This window comes from Melanotaenia boesemani, chromosome 9, assembly GCF_017639745.1.
Source record: "Melanotaenia boesemani isolate fMelBoe1 chromosome 9, fMelBoe1.pri, whole genome shotgun sequence".
Lineage (NCBI taxonomy): Eukaryota > Metazoa > Chordata > Actinopteri > Atheriniformes > Melanotaeniidae > Melanotaenia > Melanotaenia boesemani.
This window is the reverse complement of record NC_055690.1, coordinates 5,185,591-5,210,995: the sequence shown is the minus strand read 5'-3', so window position 1 is coordinate 5,210,995 and position 25,405 is coordinate 5,185,591. Positions and strand designations below refer to the sequence as shown.

The 25,405-nt window shown below is 38.2% G+C and overlaps 1 protein-coding gene across 2 annotated transcripts in view; it reads right to left on the bottom strand.

Annotated features, from left to right (window-relative positions):
* rap1gap2a (RAP1 GTPase activating protein 2a) overlaps window positions 1-25,405 on the bottom strand; it is a 105,631-nt gene that overhangs the window by 64,644 nt on the left and 15,582 nt on the right. For both annotated transcript variants that reach the window (XM_041993928.1, XM_041993927.1), the window contains exon 2: window positions 23,890-23,925. In XM_041993928.1, the coding sequence (XP_041849862.1) occupies window positions 23,890-23,925 (36 nt within the window). The remainder of the gene's footprint in view (window positions 1-23,889; window positions 23,926-25,405) is intronic.

The window sequence follows — 25,405 nt, the reverse complement described above, 5'->3', positions numbered from 1 at the left end:
AGGTTTAGATCATCTGCATTTTGTTGTGCACAATCACCTTTTATGTTTTTACTTAAAATGGTAAATTCTTTTCTTTAGAGCCCTTTAGATTGTGAGATTGGTGTTGAATCCTCTCTAAACTGTGTTAAACCTGAAATATTAACTGTGTAAAACCATTCGGTTGTGTGTCTGTCCATCAGCAGATGTGACAGATAAATTTTCTTTTCTGCCCACATCCAACTTTATTTATGATAGTTTGCTATTTTCCATCAACCTTCTCTCCTGCTTTCTATTTCAGGTCTAGCTTCTGTTCCTTTGTTTTCTCTCTTTACGTCTCACTGGACAATATTAATACTCTGGCACAGTTTCAGGGCACACAGGATGAACCTGCTATCAGTCTCATGTGAATGAACCACAGTCTGCTCTCTAATATATCATTATTAAGGTTTGCCACTTTGGATTGTCTTCCTTTGCTTGCCTTTCTTCTAAATAATGTGCCCCATGATTCATGTCTTCATTTTATTTGCAGAACTGCAATAAGGTCCCTGCATTTCCTCTTATGATCTCCAACAGAACAATGCCTGAGAGATGGCGGAGAGCAAGCATGTGTCTTTGTGACTATACATGCAGCCCACACAGCCAGGGGGTGGGGGGGCCTTGCTGAGTCAGACTGTACAAGATACCATGTGTTTGTTAAGAGGCGACAGATGGAGAAGGAGGAGAAGAGTGGCAGAAAGAAGGAGGAGAGGGACAGAATGTGTGACGGTCAATAAACACACACACACACACACACTCAGGCCTGGCCTGAAAGAATGACAGGCAGAACATATGACTATTAAAACTTAGCACAAATCTGTGTCTCATTTGCCTGAACCCACAAAAAACAGACACAGGGGTGAATGTACAAGCCCAAGAAAATCTTAAAACCCAATCTGGTCCATCAAAAATAAACAAAAGTCTTGTTTAGAGCAGACTGTACCCCACTATACACAGCCCATCTGTGGGTGAACTTTAAAAAATCTAACCTACAAATACTGAAAGTTGCCTAAAATGATGCCCTGAGGCTTCTGTTAAAAACCTCCAGATGGACGAGTGCTAGTGAACTGTTTGTGAATCACAGAGTGAACACACTACAAGCGATTCTAAGGAATCTAATGTTTAAATTTATGTGTCATTTGAATGCATCAGAAAATATGATGATTCTATTGTTAACAAATATTAAATACAGTGCCATCCGCTATTTCTCTGATCGAGGAACCTTTTATTGGTATTTTTATGCCCATGTTGTACATTGTTATTTGTCTGTCTATTTGGTGTTTCTTTTTACTATGGACCACGAGTCCGCAATAAAGAAATTCTACTACTACTACTACTTAAAACACTCTTTTCAAAGTCTTTCTATTAACATTTTCTGCCTTTCAAATATCATTCCAGTCCTTGTGCTGTTTTCAGAAAATTGTAGAAGGTATGTATGGAATATTTTTATTTTGTTTGCTAAGCCACTTTAACACTGACCTGTAAAACACTCAAGCATAAAACCGGCCTGTTAAGTATCTAAACACGACAGACAACTTGACACAGAAAACACAGAACCAATTTAACTAGTATAATTAGGCACTATGAAAAAAAGCCTGAAAGACATAATTTGCTCCTGCTTTTACTAAAAAATGCCAAAGAAAACAGTTTGATAGACATGAAATAGTGTCTTAAGCATTAAGACTATGAAATATATGCTTTAGATATGTTTTCAATTTTGTCCTCTAGTTGTCAGGTTTAATCAAATGTAATCACGCCATGCTTGTTAGCTGATAGCAGTTTATAAAATCACACTGTTTGTGTAAAATAATGTTCTGTCAGACTATCTTTGTATCCATATGCATCTATATCCATTAGTTCAGATCCAACTAAAGAAATGGGAACCAAAGTGCAAAAAGATATAATTTAAAATAGTTTCTAACCTATATTAGTTGTTACATATGGACACAACACTGATTAATTCCCTGACATAGGAATTTTATATGCATTGATATGGAAAGAAGTATAAACTAAAAAAAATACAGAGAATCTGACTGGCAGGGAAGCTTGAAATAGAGGATCTAAGACATAAACTAAATCAAGAAAAGAAGACATGTTGGCTTGTACATCAAACATCTAATTACACACTTAATCTTCCAATTAATGGCACAAATGGGGGGTCATGTCAGTCTCACTGCAGCTTCCTTTCAATCTTAAAAAATGCTTAGAATTTAGAAAAGAGCTACTGTTTCCAACACTGTAACATTTAGGATATTTGGAAATACAAGATCAAAGCAAATTGTCCATATTTTAATAAAATGATAGCTGAAAATTCAAAATTAGGAAAAGAAATGAAGAGTTTTTACTCTTGACTGAGTTATAAAACATCAAAGTGCAACCCAAGCTCAGAATTCCACTTTGTGGCAGATTCAGCCAAAAAAACAGTGACTCTGAAACGCCACCTGATGTCTGGAGTAATAACAGTAAAAGCTTCCCTTAGCTGATAATGAGATTGATCACAGCTGTGTTATTTCATTGGGAAATAGACTGCAGCAAAGGTAATTTGTACAAAATTGTTCCGTTACTACTTTAATTTGAGCCTGAATGTGCTTAAGTGCTATGACTCATTCATACTGCTGAACCTAAAATTGATGACTCTCATTTGTACTGTGGCAATAATTTGGCTTTAATTTCTTCTCCATTTTAAATTCATGTGCAGCAAACTGGTGAAACACACACAGGCATTGAGCAATGCACTGCAGGACCAGTGTTGACAGCTGCAGATAGTGGAAATGATTTCTGCACAGCACAACTTTGACAGAGCTTGCTTGTTGACAGTTACTTCATCTCCAGGAGCTTTGATGGCCTTCAGTGATATTGACACTGAGCATATTGCACTCGATGAGGAAAAAGCTTGGTGTCAATAAAGGTGACTTCCATCACATACTGTACATGAACTTAGGAAGTAGAGTTCTTCGTGTCCCTGGCTGTAGGATATAGAGGCAATAAACTAAAGAGGAGACAATGATAAAACTGTCTTTGTGTGTGTGAGATGAATGAGAAGCAGGACTAGAGGGTTCTGTGAGATTCATACCAGAACAAAGATGGAGAGGAGAAGAAGGTTTTTTTCAAAGGCTAGATGACACATACAGTTATGTATCTGTGACCTCAGAGGACTTTGGACATTCTTAAATATCTTTGCAAAACTACCACTTCCAGGATGTTGATTTTTTTTTTTTTTTTTCTAGCTTTTACAGTAATTTTGGAGAGACAACATATCCAGTCTAATATATTGAGTGGACTACACATATAAGATTTTATACACCTTTCAGCAATGTTCTGTTGCAGTGATTCCATGTGGTAGATTTGCATATTTTACTGGACCACAAGCAGAGTTGAAAAAATAAAAACAAAACTGATCTGATCACAGCAAAGCAGCAAATGCAATCATTTTATGGAAGCTACAAGTGTGTAGATTGATCTATTTTTATCACAGCCTTGCTATCTGTCCCCATAACATTAGTAACACCTCATTCAAGCTGGGACACATCCATACTGTGCTACAGCAGCCCAGACAGCTATAACAAACTGCTCTTTCCCCAGATAGTCCAATGAGGTTTCTGATGGATGATCCATCAGCAGTACTACTGGTGCCTGGTCTGGAGATAGGCCGTGACACAGACAACTCAGCCAGCATCTGCACAACAGAGACTGTTGGTAACAAAAGTAACACCAGGGATCGTTTGTGAAAGCTCTTATTAACCCATAAGAGCCCAACGTGACATATTTGTCACATACAGTTTCTGAGACATTTTGCTTTAATTTATGGTACAAACTTTGCTCAAAACCATGTTGAACACAATCTGATACTTGTCTTCTGTCCCCTAATAGATACCCAGAAGCAGAAAACCACATTTTAATATTTTTAATATATCACATAGTAATAAATGTTAGATATCCCACCCAAAAAAAATGTAAATTTTTTGTTACATTTTGTTAAAGGGCCAAATAAAGACCTCATATTAAAGAAAAAATTACTTTTCTTACCATTTTTTCATGTGTTGGGCTTTAATGGGTTAAAACCTATAGTTCAGTTTCAAAAATAAGTGATACACTGCCAGCTCTGTGGGAAAGCACATTTGGAGTCTTTGGTGGAGTAGTCACCCAAGCACCCCAGAAGTTTTATTATGGAGTAAATGTTGTAAGAGTTGTGATTATTATAATAAAATGGTATTTTTGCTGAATAAAATAAATCAGATAGTAACAGTAGAAGTAAAAAAAAGGACAGCAAAAGAATGTAATGTAACCAGAAAAGACCCTACTTTAGTCTTAAATCAGCCTTTTCAGCGGTGGGATTTGTTCATTTACAAACCCGGTGACCTCCTCATAGACTTCAGAGCACCTTCTGAAATGTGTCTGATCCCATTTAGCTGCAAAGTGACTTTCTGCACAGTATTGGTGATTTCACAGAAAAGAAAAAAACTCAGAAAAAAAACATAAAGAGAACTTGTTGAAAGAGTTTTTCAGGATTATTTTTTAGCTGTCTACATTGTGATGGTCATTTATGTGTACAGGTTGTGGTCTTGTTTATTCTGTGGAGGCAGAAACAGCTGCGCGTTCACCTGATCACTCATGAGTTTATTCTCAGTAGGCTTTTCCCTCTCTGACCTACATGTGTCATGTCTTTTGGTAAACAGTTTGGCATTTTCATGAACCTTTTGTAAAATACAACTTAAAAAAACAAAACAAACAATGGGCTATATCTAATGGTAAGAACAAACAGCCTGTGTTAATGAACCTGTTTGCAGAAGTATGGGCTGTAAACTGAAGTCAGTCTGGATTAACTCAGCTTAATTTACTACCCTCTGTAATCATGGAGGACAAAAGGTTCCACATCCAGAAAACTGCTGTGAATCTTTAACATATTAGATTTTTTCTTCTGCAAAACCCATTTAAATAACTTCTGTCCTGCTCAAAACTACATAACATTCACATATTTTGGGATTTTAACTAGCTTGATTATTTAATGTGACGGTTGTTTTTCGAAGAAAATAACACAAAATTTTCCACAAAACTAAGAGTAGTAACATTTCCTATGAAAACAGAGAACACGCAGAAAATTGTTGTTTTTCATAAAACAAATTTCTGGTGGTTGGGGATGTTTTTTTTTAAATCCATCTTGAGTAGGTCAAGGATTAGCTAAAATATTACAGACGTGGACAAAATTGTTGGTACCCTTCGGTTAATGAAAGAAAAACTCACAATGGTCACAGAAATAACATGAATCTGACAAAAGTAATAATAAATGAAAATTCTATGAAATTTAACCAATGAAAGTCAAACATTGCTTTTCAACCATGCTTCAACAGAATTATTTAAAAAATAAACTCATGAAAGAGGCCTGGACAAAAATGATGGTACCCCTAGAAAAGACTGAAAATAATGTGACCAAAGGGACGTGTTAATCCAAGGTGTGTCCACTAATTAGCATCACAGGTGTGTACAATCTTGTAACCAGTCAGTGGGCCTATATATAGGCTACAGGTAGTCACTGTGCTGTTTGGTGACATGGTGTGTACCACACTCAACATGGACCAGAGGAAGCAAAGGAAAGAGTTGTCTCAGGAGATTAGAAAGACAATTATAGACAAGCATGTTAAAGGTAAAGGCTATAAGACCATCTCCAAGCAGCTTGATGTTCCTGTGACTACAGTTGCACATATTATTCAGAAATTTAAGATCCATGGGACTGTAGCCAACCTCCCTGGACGTGGTCGCAGGAGGAAAACTGATGACAAATCAAAGAGATGGATAATACGAATGGTAACAAAAGAGCCCAGAAAAACTTCTAAAGAGATTAAAAGTGAACTTCAGCCTCAAGGAACATCAGTGTCAGATCTCACCATCCGTCATTGTTTGAATCAAAGTGGACTTAATGGGAGACGACCAAGGAGGACACCATTGTTGAAAACAAATCATAAAAAAGCCAAACTACATGTGGACAAGCCACAAAGCTTCTGGGAGAATGTCCTATGGACAGATGAAACAAAAATGGAAATTTTGCCAAGACACATCAGCTCTATGTTTACAGATGGAAAAATGAAGCATATGAAGAAAGAACACCGTCCCTACTGTGGAACATGAAGGAGGTTCTGTTATGTTCTGGGCTGCTTTGCTGCATCTGGTACAGGGTGTCTTGAATCTGTGCAGGTACAATAAAATCTATTTGGCAATTGTTCAGTGTTTTGAAAGACTCATGTTGATTTTAAGTGTTATTTCAACTTTTATCGTATAATCTGAGTGCTGTGCTCACAAAACATTAGAGTTCACTCGTTGCTCAATGAATATAGAATATTTTGTTAAAAGATATATTTTCATCTATTTGTTATTCTTTAATTAAAAAGAGAAAAACAAATGTAAAAGCATAGTGAATGGGCCCTTAAATTCTTCAGTGCAGTCACCCATCTCTGCTATGAAAATGGAATGTTAATGGAATGAGCCTATATTGCAGGGACGATGGAAAGGATATGTTTTCTTGACCACTTTCATTTTTGGCTGGCAGAGCCTGAAGCCAGTCCCAGCATGCGTCTGGGGAGAGGGAGAATACACCACGCACAGGTCACCAGCCTCACACGAGGCTAAGAGGATGTGTTTTCCCAGCTATTAGAAACTGTTGGTGCCAGTTCTGGATAAGAACTCGTTTGGCTAGGGGCAAGTGCATGACAACAAGTCCTTCCAGCTCATTAAGTCCAAAGCACACCTATGAATCTCATGTTTATGCCGAGGAAATCAACTGTTTATGATCTCAATAAATCATCTCTTCCCTTTTAACACTCATCCTTTTTTCACTATTGAAAATAAATGTGCAGTTTTGTGATGAGTTGTGTGTCTCACTTCAGGGAAAGGAAATCCAGCACGTGCTGTAAAAAAAATAAAAATAAAACATTAAGAGCTAAAAGAAAAAATGAACGTGAGAAAACAGGCAAATTTGGGGAAACAGGATGTGAGTGATGAAGGGCAATTGAAAATAAGATATATATTTATTCCTTTTGTAAGAGCTGATTATGCTGTCCGATCACAGCCAGTTCGAGCTCGCCAGCTTTGACCAGCTTTTAACTCTAAGCTTCGTTTAACTGCGACAGAAATGTCATCACTTATTTTAACATGCTTGGGCCAATTTCCAGCGTGACAGCATAGCTTCTCTCTGTTAAGTGTCAGTCAGTTAACTTTGGAAAATGTTATGTCTCTCATACGCACATAAAGTTGTTTAAAAACTGCTGAAGTGGCTGTTAACAGATTCCTGCCAGGCATCTGCTTCTGTTCAGATCTATTTAGTAAATTCTTCTTCACGTGACACAACAAGAAATCTTCATTTCCAGTTTTAAATTTTTCTTTTCTTTTCATTTCAGTCAACCTTCCTCTTACTCTTTCATCCTCCTGTTTTCCCTCTGTGTTTCCTCTGGGACTATAATGTCACGCGTAACATCACAGAGGTAAATCAATTTCCCGCTTTCTCAGTGTGCTTGGCTGACTGATGCTGGCTGACAGCTGCTTGCCCCAACGTTTGTAGAGAAACTCACACATGCATGTTTAAATACACACCTTTGGATTTTTATGGGCCATGAAGAAGAAAAGAAATTTCACTCTTTGGTAGTTTATTCCACACATGTACTATGCATCATCTGCAATATCCTAACACTGAGAAGCAGTTGTCAGCTTTCAGATCAGCCCAATGCAAGTCTGTTTCACTATAAATGCACAAATAAATACTAACAACTGACTTGTTTTAGGTGACAGTCTCAGACATTGTCTAACCAGTAATCAAGATGGTGGCCCCATACTGAGAATTGAGATATTTACTCATACTCAGGGACTAAAGTATAAAGGAGAAGCGGTGACATTAAGCTGTGACAGGAGCCACACCTCTGACTTCTCTGTGAGGTAACCAGCTCTTTTAATTGGGCCATCCTGTCTGCAGACTTAGATTCAGAATGGCTTGATAAGTCTGTTTATCTTTTGACCTCTTAATAGTACGCTTTGCTGTCCCAGAAATCTGGGTCTTTTGGCACAAAATTGCACCATAATTACAGGCATCGCCTCATGTTCCAGAACAGAAATTGTAAAGATTTTAAAATTGAACAGGTGGCCCTGGAGCCCCTTAATACAACAGACTGAAAGCCTACGGTATGTTTCCATGGCAGCTCTGCTTTATAAACTGTTGTAACTTCTGTTGAGCGAATAGAATATTTTTCTTGATTTTCATATTTTGACTTTTTAATTCTCTATAAAGGTGCAGTATGCTGCCAAAGGAAAGTAACTGGCTTCGTGCACTTGGCATTTTTTTTTTTTTTATAACGTCATGGAACAAAAACAGCTGGTGAACAGAAATTTGATCAACTGCTTGGCAAGGTAATGGTAAATCAGTGTGATGTCCAGCTGCGTCATGCTGTGATAAACTTTCTGGTTAATTCCAGGTCAAAGCCCAGGACAGGAACTGTCTGTTAGTCTGAGCCCCACCAAAGGTAAATACTGTGTATGGTAATTCAACTTTAAACCACAGCACTTTTTCATTAATCCAACAGTTAAAATAGTTATCTGGTATAATTTTGGTTGGACTAATATTTTCTTTTGCATTATAAAAGTCTTGTTTAAGATGGACTTATCCTTTCTGGGTTCAGCATTTCACTGTGTCTTGTTATCTGAGTTTTGTTGACACTCCTCCAGGTTATTAAAGTTTGTTATTATCATTACTGTATTCCAGTTTTAATGTACTGTAGGCTCTGATGATGTAACTCCCTGTTTTGTAAGCTGTTCCTTTGTTACACCGGGTTTCTGGTTGTCACATTTGATCTTTTAGTCATTTTCCCCCACCTCCGTCAATAATAGTAAATAGTCCTTGGTTTCCTTTGTTCATTGACAGATCCTTCTCTGTTCTGTGTCATTTGGCCATATTTTGTTGCTGTTCTGCTCACCTAGCTTTGGGGTCCTGTTTTCTTGTTTTCAACCAGATATGGACTGGCATACCTGGCTTTTCCTTGTAGATTGGTGGTCCAACTTAGAACAGTTTAATAATGTTTTAACACCACCCCCTTTTGCTGTGGTACCCGTGCCTGAGTATTTCATCATCCAAATAGTCAGCACAGAACTTTCTTTCCTGACCACCTGCTCATGAAACACGTTGATCTGCAACCCCATTGGCTCTTTTCTGAACTGACACCAGGCGGAACCAATGACATACATTAAACCCTCTTGGTTCTGTACCAGTGGATCCAGCTACCTGTCAGAGGAGGCGCAGAGAAACTGATCTGTTTTTTCAAGATGCCGCCAAATGTCTAAAGATGATTGACATGTTTGCCACAGCAGGACCTTCACCAGCTGCTGTGGATGATGATGATGATGGCAGAAGTTGTGGTAGGCTGCACTGTTTTAATATCACTGAGGTTCTGTTTTGAGTAAAGAGACCCAGTAAACCCAGTAAGTCTGATCCATACCAGCTAGCGGTGACATGCTGTTTACAAAGTGATGATAACACGTCAATAAAACAGCCGTTTTATCACCATGTTAGTTTATCTTGTTAAATTTATGAAATGAGTTGATGATGTCAGAGTTTCCAGCAGGAGAACAGCTGGTTAACTGGTTGTGTTCAGTGGTTAACTGGTTGTGTTTACTAGTTAGAACAGCAGTTTATGTCTTCCTAAACTAAATCATCCTTTAAAAGTGAGAAAATTATTTATTAATTAACATTAACAGTGAGTAGTAACTTTCTGATTTTATTCATTAGCTTACTTGTTATTGTTTGCTGGCTGATAGTCGCATATTTGTGGGTCAAAATGTGTTTAGAGAGAGCTCTAAACACATTATACAGAAATAAAACACTTTTTATGATTATTTGTTTATCTGTTTTGTTTTTTTGTTTTTTTTTGTTTTTTGTTTTTTTTGTTGTTGTTGTTATTTCCATATGTTACACTGATGAAGTTTTTTGTCTCTTTATCAGAGAATCCAATAATTCTAAACCTGACTGAATCCTTAGGTTACAAAAAAAAGAACATTTGCAGCCATTCAGTCTTTTGGTTGAAATAATGTCTCCAGTAGAGAAGAGCAGCAGCAGAAACTGAGACACTGTTTTTACACTTTGTTCAGGAACAGTTTTCATCTGATCCATATTACATATTTCCGTTCTTTCTGTTTTCTTTTCCTCAAATGCAAAGTAGGACAAATGCTGCTCTAATATCCATCAATGTGCTGGACTATGGATTTTTATTTCATTAACAAATGACACTGATACTGATTCCTGCTAACTCACTGCCTGGTTTTAGTAGTTTTAAGGAGTTGCACGGTTGATATTTACATTCAAGAGAGCCCGTAGATTTGTTGTGTGCATGACAGCACATGGGCTGGTCTGGGACAAAATGCCAGGGACAGGTTTTTTTCTTTTGTCCCAGCCCACACCCCTGTTTTCAACTATAGGTTATCACAATACATAAAAACTAAACCTAAACATGTACTTTTTAAAGTAGTAAATGTACCACCATCAAAAAGTGACATTTCAAATTAACTTTAAAACATCAGTGGCTGGGATTCAAGCTTGAGTTTTCAGTCCTGTGTGTAGCTGTGTCCATTAAAACGTCTTTGAGATTGGCTTGTTTGTCCAGAACTCACTCTGTATTAGTATTTATTCAGATATGTCAAGAGCTAAACAGCTTTAAAAACCTCCGACAGGTGAAATTGCATAACTCTACCCAGTGCAATATTTATCTGGAAGGGATAAAAAAAAAGTCTGAAGCGTTCATCTGGACTCCCTAGATACTAATCTGACTGGATCTGATAGTATTTATGGAAAGTAAACCCAATCCACTAAGACCATCAACCCACACACTTCTAAGGATGTATTGCTAACATCTCAAAATCCAACACTCCAGAAAATCCTCAGATGTTCTTATATGTATAGCTCACTACAGATTTGGATTTCTATCTGTAGTAGTATATAATTTCATTTTCTAGTGTAGTGGGGGTAAAATGCAAGGATCCATCAACATGAGCCATTACCATTTTAGCTGTTAGCGACACTGTATGGGACCCAACTGGCAAGGACACACTGAGGCGGGATCTGCCCGTTGCTCATATGGAGATGAATTATTCTTTTGAAAGAAAATTGGGTTTGAGATAAGCTCTGTCAGAGCGAGACGAGGCTTTGTTCCTTGCCTGTGATGTATGTACAAAATGGATGCACTGAGAGGGAAAGTGAATGTCTGTGTGAGCGCATTCATGTGTGTATGCATATAAACAGGGCTAAACAGGAAACGGTGTTCTGATATAAGAAAAGCAATTTAAACATTGAGAGTGGCAGTGAGAGAAAAACAATTTGATAAAGAGCTTTAAAAGGCTTTTGAATCACAGTTTGGACATCAGTGCTGGGTCATCTGTCAAGATCTATAGATGCTTGACAACGACCAGGTCACAGTGGAGGCACTGACACACTCACTCTCTTATAAGCACTTTCATCCACAGAGGTCACACTTTGCATGAGGGGGATGATGTATAGAAACATCCTTCACAACCCCTGCTCCCCTATGTCATCTTCTTACTATTTTCTTACTGCTGTTTTTCTCATTCATCTCAAAATAGAGACCATGTACTTTTCATATCCCTACTTTTTATTTTTCTCTCCCATCAGGGTTCTCATCATCTTTTCAAATATGAAGAGTATCTATGCTTCATGAAGTAGACAGCAGTGACAGAAAGAAACTTTCTCCTCACTCTGTATTTACTGTCATTTTCCTGCTTTATTCTGTCTCCCTTTCACTCCTTAAGACCAACAAAGGGGTACCAACATCTCTTCACTCAGCCCCTTTTTTATTTTCTGCCCTCTCTGATGTAAAGGAAGTCTCTAATCTGCTGCTAGCTTATGTCAAATGTCTGTGTACAAATTAGCAACAGAAGCTACCACGGAGCTTGACTTTAAACATCCTCCTAAGTTGGTTTCCAACGGCAACACTACCAGACCTACTTCGTTTTGCCAGAGACTCCCACAGACACAGAGATTGCAGGAACTTCACATCATGGAGAAGAGAGAACACAAGGAACTCTTTTGCAGGTCTTAAAAATTAAAGACAAGATTCATTAGCTAGGGTGATGCTGTAACACACTTGTGAACTTCGGGCCAAGACTGGGTGGTTTTTAAAGCCTAAATTAAACCAAAAAGAAGGTGGAAGTGAAACAAGGAAAAAAGAGACAAAAGGAGTAACGGTCCTTGACAGGTAAATAAACCCAAGTTGGGATGAGGATCGATACTTAAAGCTGTACCAACTGTTCAGCCATGATAAGTACTGGAGAACTGATGAGTTCCAGAAGAAATACACCATCTGTATTTATATAGCATAAATTAAATTCACAAGAAGTGACCATGTTGATAGCATCTGATGATTACATCTAACTTTATGTGCTCTTGATGGTCAAACTCACTGAGAGGGATAACAAATGCAATATTAATCCAGATAAAAACAAGCATAAAGGGGTAAAGTGTATGAAAGGGTTGTCTGAAGGGACACTAATCTAACTCATCAGGCGGGCGGGCTCTGTGGTTGGCATGAAGCTGGACTCCCTGGTGACAGTGGCAGAGAGGAGAACACTAAAAAAACTACTGGCTATTGTGAATGATGCCAGTCACCCTCTGCACACTGTCATCAGTGCACAGAGAAGCCTGACCAGTAACAGGCTGCTCCTCCCCAAGAGTAGGACCAACCGGCTCAGAGACTCCTTTGTCCCCCGAGCCATCAAACTGTACAACTCTGCATTAGGCAGGAGGGGGAGAAGGAGGGGGGAGAAGGAGGTGTGCAGTCCGCCTGATACAACACATGCACAATAACCCATACAAACAGTTGTAATAACTTATACGTGCAATAGTGAACTGGGAATCTGTACCACCTCTACTGTGTGCAATGCTTGTTTATATTGTTTTATTTAACTTATCTTATTGTTATTATTGTTATATTTATTGCATTCTATTTGCCTCTATTTTGTTTTGTACCTGTATATGTTGTGTCTTGTGCTTGTCCTGCTTTACTGTTGGTGTTGTATTGCTGCTGGTACCCAAATTTCCCTGAGGACTCTCCAAAGGGATTAATAAAGTATTTCTATTCTATTCTATTCTAATACAGCATTGCATAACTTTGTAGTTTCACAATTCTTAATGAAGGACACAAATGCAGGACTAATAGCCAGGAGCTGACCAGGTGACCAGGGTTAGGTAACAACAAGTTAATTTCAGGCAAAAACACATGAATTACTTACAGATGGACAGACTAATGAGGAGCTACAATAAGGCATCAAACAAAGAAAAACTTGGGGAATTTGTACTGAAGAAGATTATCACAAAGAAGGAGCAGCGTCTACAGAGCAGCCTCCTGCCTCCAGCACCTGACTGATCACTGAAAACATGACCTCATCAGATTCAAGAAACCCTTAATGGCTGCTTTTTACAATTCTTAAAAAATCATCCCACAGACTATTTCAGTCCATTAGCAGCCAAAAGCTTTTGTAGAACTTTGACAACAACTAGTAATTATCCATCACAAGACATTGGAATAAAACATTAGCAGAACGTCAGAGAGATGTCAGCAGGAATGCCACCATTCAGCCCAATGAAAGTTGACTCATGTGCCAATGTTTGTAATAGCTACTAAATTTCAACTACTACACTTTAAAGACAAGTTTGGGTGTATTTTGACAACCATGAATATCTGGTGTTTTGTATTGCTAGCCTGGATCTGTCACAAAATCCGATTTTCTATTTATGGTTGTAGAAAAAAGCACATATGATATTATAGCAAAATCAGAAGAGCACAAAAGTGTTGCCATCACACTTTAATTATTTTAACTCTTATTTTTGTTAGAAATTAATTTAAATCTTATCAAAACTCAAATTTCTAGAAGATAGCTCAAATGTGTGACTGGAATCCATCGGTGTTCCTGCAATTTTCTCCTGAGCTGAGATTGAAGAAACAACTTAGAACAAGTTTTCTTAATGAAATTGAAATGTTATTCATCTGCCTCGCTCCAAACATCCTAGGAAAAGTAGTGTCCAAAAACACAAAGCAGGTACATCCTCTGATCCTCTCACCTCCGGTTTTACATCCTACTCCCCCTCGCCTTTAATATGAACATGCATGTAGGTGGTAGTGTTTACGTGCGACTCTATTTGTGTACGCAGAAGTAAGTGTGTGTGTGTGTGTGTGTGTGTGTGTGTGTTTGCATGCTGTTTGCTCATCCTCCACAATTTGTCATGCACATGAAGCCCTCTCCCTCTAAATAGGTGAGGGTCTGTTTTATAAGCCCTTAACAGCCAGCACTCAGGGCAGATGGTGCGCTTATCAGTTACTCTGTGCACGCCTCAGTGTGTGTGTGTAGAATCAGGGAAATGGGAAGAAGTAAATATTTGTCAGAAGCAGAGAGGCAGCTGGTTGTCTGGGGGACTTTAGAGTAACAAGACTGTTGCTTTAACGAGAACACTTACAGTAACACTACATGCAATATGTTTTATTGTCTAAGGGGGGTGAAACACAGACATGATGTGTGTATGCTTTTTCGTCACGATAAGAGTGATGATACACATTTTTTTTCTGCTAGAAATATATTTTCCTTTATTAACAGTGTATTATCATCAGGAAGGTAACTGGAAAACCCTTCTGTAGCAGCTTTGCAGAGCTTTTCTTACACCTCATTCTTTTAGTTTAAAGTGGTGTTAGATTGGATCAGCTGAAAGGACAGACTGCTGTGATGATTTCCACATTTGAAAATATTGGATCAGGTCAGTTGCTAATGCAGTCAAATGCCTTGTGTCATGGCCTTTCTCACTGCTTTGCAGTAAATATGGTTCAGGAGCCTCATAATTGTGTTTTTAGACCTCTGATTGAGAGCACAAATGGCCTCAGCAAGTGTCTGCATTTACCTAAAAAAGGAATATGGTTTGTAGAATAAAAAATTAAATAAACAAACTCAGAGCTCATGGTGACACATCACAATGTTAGCTTAGTCACGCCAACAACCCAAACCTCACACAGAAAGTAATTCACATATAAAAGTCATCCACACAAGTTTTAATTATTAGATTATTTTATTAAAAGAAAATTGTCTTGTATTTCTCATACTTCAAATTTATATTTCTAGTCCATCAGTTGTACAACACCTTGGTCAACATGTTTTTTTTAAAAAAAAAACATGCTTATAAATAAAGTTGACATGACTTGACATAGAAGTGTTTTTGGTTTGTTGTCTGCAAGTTCTGACACATGTCTAGTTAGATAATCCAAACAACACAACAACCAACCACCAAACTCTAATTTAATGCAGGACCAATGTTATTAATTTGTCCCACTCTCACTTTTCTTATAATTTTCACATCCAGGCAGCAGCTGTTTACACACATCTTGCCCGTTGTTGCCAGGTTTGAGAAAAATTGGTCTGTAGTTGTACGACCTGAAATGTTTGCCTGTACACCTTTTTGAAAGCAGCTTACAGTACGACCCCTGCTTTCTGTCTTGGTGCCATCAAATTCCAGCAATTACCATATTTTGTCAAACGGATGATTTTGCTTCTACTACAACTTAATTTCCAAAAGAGTCTCCTGTTCAAGTTTTTTTTTAAAATGTAAAACAATTGAAAGGGCTAGAACTAACAGAGAGAGACAGAGAGAAAGAGCTTTTATCTTGTGTCTTCCCTCCTGCTGTATTACTCCAGTAAAGTCTCCTCTGTTCTGATACACCCCAACAATTAAATCAGATTTAACCTTGGTCTGAGCAGAGACTCTTGTCCCCACTTGGTCATCAGCCAGCATGAATCACATGACCATCCTCTAATAGAGCTGTCTCTCCTCTCCCTATCTGCAAGCCTCTAAGCATCTTTTTGAATCAGACTTCCCTGCATGTGAACACTGTTAGCAGTGCTGTCCCCCATTTACCCCACACATGTTCCTTGATGAACACACACACACCCACACACACACACACATGCACTGAAACCATTGTGATGAAATATTGTGGTTGTTAATGTGAATCAAATTCTCCTTCCACTGGTTTATGTTTTGATGCTCTGGCACTGAAATCTGGCCACAAGGTGAGACAACCGGGGCAGTCACCATGGTAATGAACCATACTGGATGACCATCCCTTAGGTGATCATCAGTTCTTGCTGCTATGGCAACAGCCATGGCTCCCTGTAGTCTGCAGTCTACTGTATGGCCTAGAACACACAGTGATGTTGTTTTGCAGAGAAGACCTATAGTGTAGACGTAGGCCTGCAGGGTATAAGGAACTGAACATCCGATGAAATCATGAGGGATGATGCTGCCCTGCAGAGATGCCTTATTCAATTTTGCTGGGATGGAATAGATTTAATAAAAATAAACAGGGAGAATGTTCTAAAAATAATTCTACAAATGAAATGTTTGCTTGTCTGTTAAGTAAGATATCATTGTCTCAGTTTTCATCTCTTCTATTGGTTTCATTAAATAATGTTAAGTGTAGTGAAAACTGCATTCACAGTAAATCCCAGTTATGTGGTCATCGTCAACAGGTTACATGTGAACAGGTGGTACTGCTCTGGACGCTGATTCAGCATAGGCAATTATAGACAAATTGCTCCCTCTAGTGAGCATGTAGCTTCAGGTGAGCTGCTGCTATTGCAGTGCACTGATTTTTTATTAGTCTGGGACTTGTTAGTGTGAAACATGTGCACTTTGCTCCCCCTTGTGGTTTAAAGCAGGTATGACTAGTACAAGAGTGAAGAAGACTTGTTGCTCGCACGTGGGCTCGTTTTTACATGAGAAGGCTATAGATACATGCAAAACAAGAAACCAGGATTTTAGTTACAAAAACGTTTTTTTTTTTTTTTATTAATTTACACTAGTAGCTGGGTGTGGTGCTGTAATCAGCTTAAACTTATAATTTTACAATGTCTTTTAGTGGAGGCTGAGTATAGAATGCTACTTGCTGTAAAGGAATAGTTATTATCTAGTGTCTTATGAGTTTACTGAGGCTGGAAGTGTTAGAGGAAAGGAAGTGTGACATCCTCCCTTGAGCTGCAGAGGATGGGTGGAGTTCAGCCACTTCCCACGTGCTTCTACAATGAGTCCACAACCTTGTGGTCATGGTTTCTGTACCATTTTCTCACACTCAGCAGCAGAAACATAAACTCAAAGGAAAGCCTTAAGGTTGCACTTTCTCAACAAGTCTAATCAACTGAATGTGTGTGGTCACATTCAACTAACCGTTCCCAGAATTAACCCTGGCTGAGAGTCATATTCACCCTGGGCAGTTGTGTATTAGATGTATTTCTGCCCCTCATTGCTGCCTGCTCCTCTGCTTTATCTGTGCAGATGGCTGTAGGCTGATATTAGGTTAGGCAACTGGGTGTGACTGCGTACATGAACAGCCACTTCCAATAAGCAGAACACAATAAAGCTGACAGCTCATTATACAGCTTCTGTCTGAGTAATCACAGCTTCTTCTCCCTGTGCTGTAGAGCAAAGCTCTACCTTGAGCTTTAATAAGCCATCACTTAAAGTAAATTTGATACCAGCAAACATTCAGACCCATGTTTGTTTGGTGGTCACTACTGAGCATAGTTGCCTGCAATATAGTAGGTGCACAAGGAGATAGAGTAAATGCCAGGCTCCAGAAATAGCAGCAGCCCATTTGCTCTTTTCCATGATGCTGGCAGACAGATAACATTTACACCTGGCCTCAAAATCAAACCTGTGGAGGGCACTTTAAAAAGAAAAAAAAAGGAAAGAAGGTACTTTTTTGCTCTTCTAAAAAGGCCTAGTTCCTGACTTTATTTTGAATATAATTTCTCCTGAGCCTGTCTTAGTATAACCCCAATTCCTCCCTTGTCTTAATGGTCAGCATGCACTTCTATCTAGCTCAGGCAGACAATAATTTAACTTCATCCACTTTTATATTTGCAAAATTCAGTGACCTAGTTTTAAAACAGCAGTAAAATGGGTTGCAAGCACAGGTGCCTGTGCATCCCCATTACAGGCCTGTGAATGTGGTGTCTGAGTGGGAGACGCTCTTAGATGTGAGCAGCTGCTCTTTTTGAACTGAGCAGAGAAAGGACAAGGTGAGAAGAAGAGGAGAGGGGTCTGAGGAGGGTGGAAATAATAAATGGCAAGTGTCAGTGTCTTATTAGCCGTCACTGGCTGCAGAATCTCCCTCATCCGCACACATGTTAACAAAAGCAGGACAAAGCAGCCACGCAGGCTGCTGGATGATCAGAAAATAGCCAGTGAAAATATTTTGTAGTTAAGCCTGAGAATCTAAAAGGACATGATGCATGATGATTAAAAACATGCAGCTCTTATAGTATTAGACTGTGACACAGACATGCAGCAGTTTTCCTTATAGAAGCAGAGTGATTAATTTGTCAGCCTGACACTCTTGTATTTGTGCATGCACCTCACACAGACAAAACCAATCATCTGATCAGCTCGGTGATGAAAAGCTCATGACTGGAGTATCAAATATCCTGAAGACTGGTGTTTTATCCCTCGCTTCAAACGACTTCACCCACTTTGAATCAGTATAGATTTGGTGTGCCCCCTCTCATTCCATGCTCTGTTACCTCATTTTACAAGGTATTTAAACAAAAAAGTATGAACGCATCTCTTTCTAAATTGGATGATCATCAATGCAAATTAGACCTCAAAACTCACAAATGTTGCAATGAAATTAATGCCCAACAAAGTCATAAAATATTCTAGCATTCAGTCCAAGCCTTAAATACACACATACACACAGGGATCAAAGCATAAATCTCCTTTTAAGACTCATCATCTCCAGTTCTACTAATATCTTCTTTTTTTTTAGTAGGACCGGATACAAAAGAAATCAGTATTATTTGAAATGTAATAATGAATAACACGCAGACAAGATAAGCAGACAGTTGTTACTCACCACAGTTTGCGCGGCATCGTCACACAATATTAAGAAGCTGATCTGGTGCAACTGTGCCCCCCTCTGTTCCCTTTCTCCTCTGTTTTCCCTGTTCATCCACTTTTAATATTCATCCTCACCTCCACTTCAAGACTAAACAGATGCATGTGTTTGCTCTAACACACACACACACACACACACACACACACACACTAAGATGACATGGACACACAACTTTGATTATGCAGTTATTAATGAGGTGTAGTGCATGCGGTGAAGGCGGGGAGAGCAGAGGGATTAATGACAGAAGAGAGAGGAGACAGCTGTGGAAGGATGGAGGACGTAGTTGGAGCAAGAGAGGAATAGAAAGCACACCAGCAGCGGAGGACATCCAGGACGGAAGAGGAAGGTGGAGGACAAAACAGAGTCCTGACGACAAACTTTGAAGTGAGCAATTCATCTGATGTTTTTGTTCCTTTGGCCTTCCCATCAACTAGCCCTAATTTTCGTCTTTCACCCCCCTCCTCCCTTCCTCCAGTGTGGCTTTATATGCTCCTGGGTAATCCTCCTTGAACATTTTTTTCATTAGAAGTTAAGCAAAAAACAGCAGATTCAATTCTCTTTCTCTTTCATTTGGAAAGAAATGAGGGTCAATTTAAAAAATGTGTTCTAAATTATTAAAATGTTAGTCATTAGCATTTGATTTACTCTCATCAAAAGTATAATCAAGTTTACCATCACATAAATTAATAATATGTCATCCTTTGCACCTTTCAGCCTGTGGTCTTTTTTACTTATTTCCTTTTCTTGTCTTTTCTTTCTTTTTCCTCCTCATTTTCTTCCTTTATTTCCTCCATTTCTTCTTTCTTTGTTCTCCTTGCTGCTACACTCTTTTAATACCCAAATTGAACATCTGGACCTCATGCACACACAAATCTGTGCTGTTCGGTGTCCCTGCAGAGCAGCAGTTTCAGCAGGAGTCACGACTCGCTCATTCATATTCAGAGCCACTCCAAAGCAAAGGCTCTGATGACACCTGGCCAGGAACCCGGGGAGACACTCGGCGCCCGTTTGTTTGCTTTTTATGTTTGAGAACATCCCAGAAAACTGAGAGGTCTTACTTTTGGTGTGACACACTAAGCAGCTTTTTCATGTTTATCCTGAAGCGTTATGTCTAAAACAAAGCTACAAACCTGACAGGTGCAGCGTTGTTTAATGTGGCACATCCTCCATGCAGCACTTTAATAGTTTCTTATATTAAAGCATGTTCTGTTTTATTAAAGAGCTTAACTTTGACCAGTGACTTTCACCAATAGAAACACAAGCAGACAAAGTGTTAAGTAGCACATCTGTGTACTCAATGCAAAACATTTGACACTCTCTTGAATCTTGAAAATGAATAACTTCATATAGTGTTATTATTCAAAAGAAAACCTAGAAAATATCTTGATTTTAACACAATATCAACTAACATACAGCTCACTGAAGTTAAAATGTAGAGCAGCATGGTGTGGAATCACATCATCTATGATTTAAGTTAAATACAACTGTCAATGTTTAACAAAAACAACTTGCTTCATTTAGCCATACTTACAACTTGAATCTCCTTCCTCAACTCAGCTTTATCTTTAAAGTACTTTATTAGACACATAAAAGTGAACCAAAGCAATTACAGTACAAAACAAAAAATTAAAAGCAACAGAGATTAAAAACTGACAACAATCAATGTAAGTTGCCAATGATAAATAATAACAGAGATAGAAGCAAAATTTTAAATAAACAAAAGGTTAAAAGTCTGGCATCAGAGTACCAGAGAGCACAAAACAACAATCAATGTCAAACAGTTAAGTTTCAACTCTTTTAGATCTGTGCCTATTTTTTAGGCCTTTGCTCAAAAATCGCATTAAAATTGTGGAATAATTACATCCCTGCGCACACAAGGTCTATTTGAATACTTTTGGTATCACAGTGAAGAGAACACTTGTGGGATTTCCTAAGTGTACGTGTTATTGATGAAGAATAGTTTAAGATGGCATATGGTACAAATGAAAAACTATGAAGCTCATCTTAATGCCAGCATCCAAACCAGCAGCTGGAAAACTAAAGGCTCTGCCTCCCATTCTGGTCGATTTAATATTCAACTCTAAATTTTTCAGGGAGCCAGTGTAGGGAGGTTCAAACTAAAAAAATATGATCAAACTTTGCTTCTCAGTCCCCTGGCTGCAGACTTCCGGATCAACTGAAGGATGAGGTTTTTGGACAAAAAGCTAAAATTGCAATGCAGTTATCTAGCTATGATTATATAAAAGCATAATAAGTATTTCAGTGTCATTTTGAGACTGAAGATTTTCAGCAATATTCTTTAAATGAAAAGAAGCTGCTCTAAAAGAATCAATAATCTCATGATAGAAGTTGAGACAGATTGGTCCACAGTCCAAAATGCTCCTTAAGAAAGGCTCAAAAACTAAAATAAATGGAAAGATTTGTACTAAAAAGGTACACAGTTAATGTTTAATGGGCGTGCATTACTGTCTGGAAGCACGTCAGCTTCTTTCCTCATAAGACTAATTTTCTAGGTAAGACATGACGACAGTCATCAAAGATTTTAAGAGAAATGAAAATATTTTACTTTGTTTGTATAAACTGTACATGTCTTTTAACTAATTAGTCTGAAAGTGGCAACAGAAAGGCTTATATATAAATATATGTACATAAATACACACAAATTTGTGCAAAACCCTAACCACTCATCACTACGGCAACCTCCTTCAGCGAGGCTTGCCAGCAGTTTGTTTTAACAAAGGGAAGCTGTGCATACATAATAACCCTAAAGAGCTTCCCAAGAAGAAACTGTACAACAATGGAAATGATCACTTGTACTCTCCATGCCAATGCAGCATTAATCACACAAATACAGCTGCACAAATCAAAACCAATGTAATTTGTTGAAACAGTCTATTTCTTGCTCACCAAAAATGAAACATCCAGTCTGAGAGTGAATAATGCCATCAGCCCAGTAAGTCAAACATAAATAAAGCATCTGAATCAAGTAGTTTTGCTGCAACAGTGATTGGTCCCAGCTGAAGGAAAGCATGTTGTTATACAATATTGTCAAGTTGAACAAGACTTTCTCTAACCCTGTGGTTGAACTCCACCGATGTGGGTGATCCTGTTACAACACCAATGCAGGATGCACATGGATGGATCAGGAGAAAGCAAACAAACTGACAGCATCCTAAGTTAACCTCGGCATGGTTTGAACCAGCAAAGAGCTTCTGGCTGAGGGGCTGACTTTCAGAGAGTCACCTTCTTACACTGAATCTGGTTGTGGGCACTTGGAAACAATGCACAACATTATTCATCACAGCATCAACCTTTAGATGTAAGCTTTAACAACTGGTCAAAGTGGAAAATGAAATATCCAAACAAGCGCCAGCAGGGGGATTTTGCAAGGTCAGAGCATTCAGTGTTTCTTATTAAAGAAGGAAAATTCACAAGGAAATTTCAAATTATTCATCCAGACAAAGAAAAAAGGTCATACTTAATTAAATATGTGAAAGAAAAATAATACATGAATAATAGGGTTCTTTAAAGTAGAAAGTAGTAAAGATAACAACATAATGTTCATCCCAATATTACAGCTATGGTAGAACCATATGAATAAGACTTGCAATGTCATGAATTTAGAAGCAATTTACATTCAAAGAACAGGTTATCTATCTTGACCCTCGTCCACGTTGCAGTGTTACTTCCAACACTCCCACACAACATAAAACAGAATCACAATAAAGACTCCAACATGTCAAATTAATGCACTTCCTGGGTTATAAATTGTTATAAGTCTTTGTCTGCCTTTCAAAACCATGTTCTGTATCACATCAAACCATCGAGTATAATTCAAAATGGTAAAATTGATACATTTACAAAGTCACAGTCCTTTTTTATTACAGATAACATTACAATGTTTTGCATTAAATAAAAATGTGACAAATGTGATTAAATGTTCAGAAGTAGGAAGACTTTGTTTGTGATGTTACGCTGTGGACTGTCATGCAACAGACCTGAAATTGAATCTGACACAATATTATCCAACAACTATTGACTTTTTTCTATGCTGTCAGCCTCAGTTGGTTATGGCTAGGAACAAAAAATACATGGTTAGGCTCAAATAATCCATATAAGATAACAAGTTTACATCACATTGTGATAAAAAAAATGGTTTAGCCTGTATTATCATTATGACACTGCTATAGTTTGAACATGTGGACAAACAAAGAGCCTATATGATTTGTTTTTATTTAGTTTATTTATCATTACTGTAGTTTTTGGAAAAGAGATCTGACAGAGACCAATAAGCAGGTATAGTCAATGGATGGATGGATGGATGGATGGATGGATGGATGGATGGATGGATGGATGGATGGATGGATGGAGTTTCGGCATTGTCATAACTCATAAGTCACATTCATGGTGAAACTACGATCTTTACCTGTGATCAACTGACTCAGAATCAGGAAGTATTGCTTTGGCCAAAAAAAAAAAAAATCATGTTCACCCCTGTTTACACTGTACCTGCAGTATTACTTGTACCTGATGGTACTTAGTTTTCCATCAAAACTTCAGAGGGAAAATAATTTAGTTCATCTTTCACTGTGAGCGTTTACTCTGAGTATTTGTGTGCTGCTCAAGGTGATGATCCATAGTTCAGCAATGAATAGACTGATGAGGTTTTAGTCACAATGATTATGAAACTGAAGATAACGTACAGTGTAGAGATTGAAAGTAAATACAGTGTGGCTAAAATTTTAGCTTTCTTTAGTGAGCAGTTACACATCAGTGCTTTCCAGAAATATTCTCCACAAGCCTATTTACACACACTTTACATGACTGACAAACACTTGAAGATTACCTACAAACAAGTCTTATGCAAATATATTTCGAAAGGAGGATATGAAAGGGAGCTTACCGGGCTTTCAGTGCAGACAGAGTAGACTTGTCAATCCTTTAGAGGAAGCAGGAGAACAAACAGACATACACACATAAACACAAAGAGAAAGATTATTGATTTTTTTTCAAAGCAGCAATTAAATTATTTTCTGTAAGTGCTTCTATTTCACAGTAATGAGGACATAAACAGTGGGAAACGTGCACTTAAACCAAGAGGTCAGGAGTGAGATATATGACTTAATCTCCATCTGAGTCCCAATGGTGCTCCGGTATTTTTAAAACACGGTCATGTGATGGTTTATTATCGACAGTAAATCTCAACCTATTTGATATGGATCCCGTGTGTAATGCACAAGGTGCCATATAAATTTGCATGAGTTACGGATATCATGCCACAACCTTGCTAAGCAGGTCACAAAGGCCAAAAATAAATGCACTAATTTCCAAAGGTGCAGCTAAGCCTGAGGCACAGCTAATGCACAGGTCAGATGAGTGTCAGCATAAAGCAGTGGCAGAGAGTAGAGCGTGCTTCATGCCAGCCGCCATCATTTAACAAGGTTTGGTTCTCCGCAATTTGCTCAGACTGGTTTGGAGAGGTCTTTGTTTATATGTTTCTATATTCATGCATCATTACACAGTGTTCATACTGTAAACATGGACAATCAGAGCGCTTGTTTGTCACAACTTTGCGGTTCAGTTGCTGTTCAAAGACGTGTTGCAGGTCGAATATGGTTTTTCTGGTATTTGTGTGCAGAAAGAAAGCACACCCTCTTTCAGTTCAGTTTTCATTTTAACATATCTTGACACAACTAGAAAATGATCTGATCTCTGCAAAGACATAAAATTGGGTAAATACAACATTTCATGACTTGTTCAATCATTTCATTATTAATAATACTAAAACTAAGACCAAACGCATAAAGTAGACTCGTGCTTCCATAAAAAGTCAAAGAGCAAGTATCGGTAATCAAATGCTCCTGACTAACTGATCATCAGCAAGTGTGCACCTCTATAAAAGCAGACATTTTGGCAGCTTGCAGGTCTGGAGCATTCAGGCGTGAGTTAACTGTTGTCCATCAATCTGAGATGGCTTAAAAGGACATTTCTAAACAATGTCAAGCCTATAATTCTACAGTGAGAAAGATCATCACAGGTGGAAAACACTGAAGACAGCTTCCAACCTTTCCAGGTGTGGACATCACAGCAAGTTCACCCCAAGGTCAGATCATGCAAACCTCTGAGAAACTGCACAAGCAGCAGGAGCTCCAACTTGTCAGACAAGCTGTGAGGAGAAAGCTTCTTATGTGCTTAACATAAATAAAAGAAACATTTTAAGAAAAATGAAAAACAGATTACAATACGGTATTAAAAACTAATTTAAAATTCGAGACTTACTGGATTCACTGTGCATGAAATGGCACAGGGAAAGAAGCAGGAAAGGAAATTTGTTTTTAATCTGGAATAAAAATTCTATACTTGGGGCTGACCTAACCCCTATTAGAGGTTTGTTCCAGTTTTTTGGAGCATAACAGCTA